General features: G+C 41.5%; 1 protein-coding gene across 1 annotated transcript; it reads right to left on the reverse strand.

Annotated features, from left to right (window-relative positions):
• Positions 1 to 1418: 1418 nt before the first annotated feature.
• Positions 1419 to 3979, reverse strand: LOC111968111 (transmembrane protein 14A). Its single transcript, XM_023993666.2, has 5 exons — positions 3783 to 3979; positions 3526 to 3608; positions 2412 to 2513; positions 2219 to 2306; positions 1419 to 2025 (listed from the first exon to the last, which is right to left on the reverse strand). The coding sequence occupies exons 1-5, from the start codon at positions 3860 to 3862 to the stop codon at positions 1977 to 1979; spliced, it is 402 nt and encodes a 133-aa protein (XP_023849434.1). The 5' UTR covers positions 3863 to 3979; the 3' UTR covers positions 1419 to 1976.
• Positions 3980 to 5521: the final 1542 nt, after the last annotated feature.

Genomic DNA, 5521 nt, shown 5'->3' on the forward strand with positions numbered 1-5521 from the left:
TATTTAATTGTTCAACAAAAAGTGCTCCTTTGTTCTTACAATGACTGAGTGAATAGTTAGACTGTACTTCATTCAACTTAAACAATTTCCTATGAGACACATAACTATTCAAGGAAGTACAGTGGCTTGCGAAAGTATTCACCCCCTTGGCATGTTTCCTATTTTGTTGCCTTACAACCTGGAATTTTTGGGGGGGTTGTATCATGAGATTTACACAACATCCTACCACTTTGAAGATGCTTTTTTTTTGTGTGAAACAAGAAATAAGAAAAAAAATGGAAAACTTGAGCATGCATAACTATTCACCCCCCAAGTCAATACTTTGTAGAGACACCTTTTGCAGCAATTACAGCTGCAAGTCTCTTGGGGTATATCTCTATAAGCTTGGCACATCTAGCCACTGGGATTTTTGCCCATTCTTCAAGGCAAAACTGCTCCAGCTCCTTCAAGTTGGATGGGTTCCGCTGGTGTACAGCAATCTTTAAGTCATAGCACAGATTCTCAATTGGATTGAGGTCTGAGCTTTCCAAGACGTTTAAATGTTTCCCCTTAAACCACTCAAGTGTTGCTTTAGTAGTATGCTTAGGGTCATTGTCCTGCTGGAAGGTGAACCTCCGTCCCAGTCTCTGGAAGACTGAAACAGGTTTCCCTCAAGAATTTCCCTGTATTTAGAGCCAGCCATCATTCCTTCAATTCTGACCAGTTTCCCCAGTCCCTGCTGATGAAAAACATCCCCACAGCATGATGCTTCCACCGTCATGCTTCACTGTGAGGATGGTGTTCTCGGGGTGATGGGAGGTGTTGGGTTTGCACCAGATATAGCGTTTTCCTTGATGGCCAAAAAGCTCAATTTTAGTCTCATCTGACCAGAGTACCTTCTTCCATATGTTTGAGGAGTCTCCCAGATGCCTTTTGGCAAACACCAAATGTGTTAGCTTTTTTTCCCTTCTTTAAGCAATGGCTTTTTTCTGTCCATTCTTCCATAAAGCTCAGCTATGTGGAGTGTACCGCTTAAAGTGGTCCTATGGACAGATACTCCAATCTCCGCTGTGGAGCTTTGCAGCTCCTTCAGGGTTATCTTTGGTCTCTTTGTTGCCTCTCTGATTAATGCCCTCCTTGCCTGGTCTGTGAGTTTTGGTGGACGGCCCTCTCTTGGCAGGTTTGTCATATTCTTTCCATTTTTTAATAATGGATTTAATGGTGCTCTGTGGGATGTTCAAAGTTTCAGATTTTTTTTATAACCCAACCCTGATCTGTACTTCTCCACAACTTTGTCCCTGACCTGTTTGTAGAGCTCCTTGGTCTTCATGGTGCCGCTTGCTTGGTGGTGCCCCTTGCTTAGTGGTGTTGCAGACTGGGGCCTTTCAGAACATGTTTATATATACTGAGATCATGTGACAGATCATGTGACACTTAGATTGCACACAGGTGGACTTTATTTAACAAATTATGTGACTTCTGAAGGTAATTGGTTGCACCAGATCTTATTTAGGGGTATCATAGCAAAGGGGGTGAATACATATGCACTTTTCCATTTACATTTTTTAGAGTTTTTTTTAAACAAGTACTTTTTAAAATTTCACTTCATCCAATTTGGACTATTTTGTGTATGTCCATTACATGAAATCCAAATAAAAATCAATTTAAATTACAGGTTGTAATGCAAAAAAATTGGGAAAACGCCAAGGGGGATGAATACTTTTGCAAGGCACTGTAACAACCTTTTTACTCACCATTCACATAGCATTTAGTCATTGTGTATGTGCACTCATTGCCCCAGTGCTGCATACTTTAGGAATTACATAAAAGCAGTAATATGATCATAGGTTGCAGGATCAAGTTCTTTAAAGAACGTACAAACATTAAGGATGATTACAATAATACATATAGGCAAGCACAAACAATGTGCAAATGCAAATTCATCCCTTGTGATGACATTTTCCATCTTGCTTTAGTTGGTTGTTGTATTGTTCAAATCACATTACAATGACACTCATGAAGAGAAGTCGTAGGACCATCAGCACACTGAGTAAAGAAAACAGATATGATAACTTCATATTGATTGTGCACATTAATTATTTAATTAGAAACATTCCAAAACAGAGTCAATTGTAACAGCCATCAAAATACAATGAAAATCAGCAAAGAGTTTCACCTAACCTCCATATATTTCAAAACCATGCAATAATGAGTATAGTGGACTTTTGATGATTCTCACCTTAGTCCTGCCATGATACCACCTGGCATTATTTTACCAGATTTCTTGAATCTCATTCCCATTACTATTGTCAGCGCTCCTGAGGCAACTGAGAAAAAAAAGAAGATGTATGAAATTCTATGTCAAGACATGTCAAGACCTAAAATATACACATCCCAGCACGTATACATCCCAGCATAGCAGGCATACTAACCGAGGGAGTAGAAAGTCTTGGTTGGGTCATTTGAAATCATGAAGGCCCCATAGGCGGCTATGCTGCCAAACAATAGCCCAGCTATCAGTGACATGACACTACCTGTAGTAAAAAATATATAGAATATCTGTTACTTGCTCAGCTTGTTAACAGGATCAAAGTCAGTAAGACCAAGGAGCTGATTATGATATACTACAGGAACGGGGTCCAAAAACACGTGTACAGTCGTGAAGAAGTCGCGACAGCGTCTCTTCCCCCTCAGGAAGTTGAAAAAGTTTGTCAAATCCTCAAAAAGTTCTACAGCTGTACCATTGAGAGCATTTTGACTGGCTGCATCACTGCCTAGTATGACAATAGCACCGTCCTCGATCGCATGGCGCTACAGAGGATGGTGCGGACAGCCCACCACATCATTGGGGCCGAGCTCCCTGCCTTCCTGGACATCTATATCAGGCAGTGTGGAAGGAAGGCCCTGAAAATCGTTAGACTCCAACCCCCCCAGCCATAGACTATTTTGTCTGCTTCCGTACGGCAACCGGTACCGGTGCATCAAGTCTGACACCAACAGGCTCTTGAACAGCTTCTATCTCCAAGCAATAAGACTGATAAATAGCTAACAAAATAGCTACACGGACAATCTTTATTTACCTTTTAGTTTTGCACAGGGCCCTGCACATACACACACTCCATCATCTGCTCACTCACATTATATGCACATACATTTATACTGACTCTATACACACTCACATACAAGCTGCTGCTGCTACTCTGTTTATCTTATATCCTGTTGCCTAGTCACCTTACCCCTATACATATCTACCTCCCACCACTCCAGTATCCCTGCACATTGTTAATATGGTATTGGAATTGACCCTGTACACAGTATAATTACTTCGTTATTGTGTTCTTCATATTTCTTCTTCTTTCTGGTGTTTTTTCAAGTATTACACTGTTATTGATTATTGCATTGTTGGGTTTTGAGTTTGCAAGAAAGGCATTTCACTGTACTTATTTATGCAAGTGACATTCAAAACTTGAAACTTGCATGAAACTGTGATAATGACAAATTAATGTTGCTTTGTGCATTTTGAACTGCTTGACTAGAAACTCCTACCTTTTTTCTTGTATCCCATGAATCCCCCAAAGACTATGGCTGCAGCGTAGCCAAATCCAAGCCAGTCAATTGCCATTGCAGTGCTGTGGAGCAGGAGTATGGGTAAACACCAATTCATCTTAGACTACATTGCTAACTGTTACAAGATACTGTAGCTAGATACAATTATGTAGTGAACGGAAACGGACACTTGACAAACACTGACCACTTGAAATATATGCATACAACTCAGATAGGAATATAATGAATTCATTTACCTGGTATTTGCTAATTTAAACGTAAAATAAATGAGTAAAAATGTACGCCTGTTGTCCCAATGGGTCTGTTCGTTTTGCATGCCCCGGTGTCCAGGATGAGTGGAGGTAGTACATTTGCGACCATTCCATTGGTGCTTAGGTTAAATTTTCAGCCACCCGGGTACCGGTCCATGCGAAACGAACTCGCCCAGTGGCACTAGGAAGTGTTATGTGAAAGTGCGCATGCGCGTACAAATTACGCGCTCACAACTGCATCACTTCCCTTTCAACCTGTCTTCAATAACCCACTAAAAAATACATTAAAAAAGAAATTAATAACGAAAAAGAAACGAACAAAGAAAATACCAAACGCTTTTGATTGTCATTCCGTTATTACATAAGTCTCAAAAACACAAATGAACACAAGCATAATTGAATCATTGAACAAGTTTATGGTGTCAGATCAGGTTCAAATGTGGTATAGGGCAAGGTGAGTAGGTCAAAGTACATTTATGACTAAGGCACTTTTTCTGCATTGCATTAACAAGTATTAAAGGATATGCATAAGAGCAGCACAATCTTCTGAACTTTCTTAGCAGCGCATTAGATAATTTGAGAGGAATATTTAGGAAATTAACAAATACAAAATATAAATGTATCTCTTCAATCAACAAGGTAACATTTTCATTCTATATTCATAGGATTTTTTGTATCTGCATTTCAGGAAAGGCATGCACAACTGTTCAAGTAAGGTACAGGATGTCAACAAAACAGTCTGTCCATGTACATACACTACATAACCAGAAGTATGTGGACACCTGCTCGTCGAACATCTCATTTCAAATCATGGGCATTAATATGGATTTGGTCCCCCTTTTGCTGCTATAACAGCCTCCACTCTTCTGGGAAGGCTTTCCACTAGATGTTGGAACATTGCTGCGGGGACTTGCTTCCATTCAGCCACAAGCATTAGTGAGATCGGGCACTGATGTTGGGCGATAAGGCCTGGCTCTCAGTCAGCGTTCCAATTCATCCCAAAGGTGTTCGATGGGGTTGAGGTCAGGGATCTGTGTTCTTCCACACCGATCTTGACAAACCATTTCTGTATGGACCTCACTTTGTGCACGAGGGCATTGTCATGCTGAAAACAGGAAAGGGCATTCCACAAACTGTTGCCACAAAGTTGGAAGCCCAGAATCATCTAGAATGTCATTGTATGCTGTAGCGTTAAGATTTCCCTTCACTGGAATTAAGGGGCCTAGCCTGAACCATGAAAAATAGCCCCAGACCATTATTCCTCCCCCACCAAACGTTATAGTTCTCACTATGCAATTGGGTAGTTAGCGTTCTCCTGGCATCCACCAGACCCAGATTAGTCCATCGGACTGCCAGATGGTGAAGCATGATTCATCACACCAGAGAACGCGTTTCCACTACTCCAGAGTCCAGTGGCGGCAAACTTTACACACTCCAGCCGACGCTTGGCATTGCGCATGGTGATAGGCTGCTTGGCCATGGAAGCTCCCGACGAACAGTTCTTGTGCTGACATTGCTTCCAGAGGTAGTTTGGAACTCAGTAGTGAGTGTTGGAACCGAGGACAGAAGATTTTTTTACGCGCTACAGCACTCTCCGGTCCCGTTCTGTGAGCTTGTGTTGCCTACCACCTTGCGGCTGAGCCGTTGTTGCTCGTAGACATTTCTACTTCACAATAACAGCACTTACAGTTGACCGGGGCAGCTCAAGCAGGGCAGAAATTTGA

The sequence above is a fragment of the Salvelinus sp. IW2-2015 genome, linkage group LG8, assembly GCF_002910315.2.
Source record: "Salvelinus sp. IW2-2015 linkage group LG8, ASM291031v2, whole genome shotgun sequence".
Lineage (NCBI taxonomy): Eukaryota > Metazoa > Chordata > Actinopteri > Salmoniformes > Salmonidae > Salvelinus > Salvelinus sp. IW2-2015.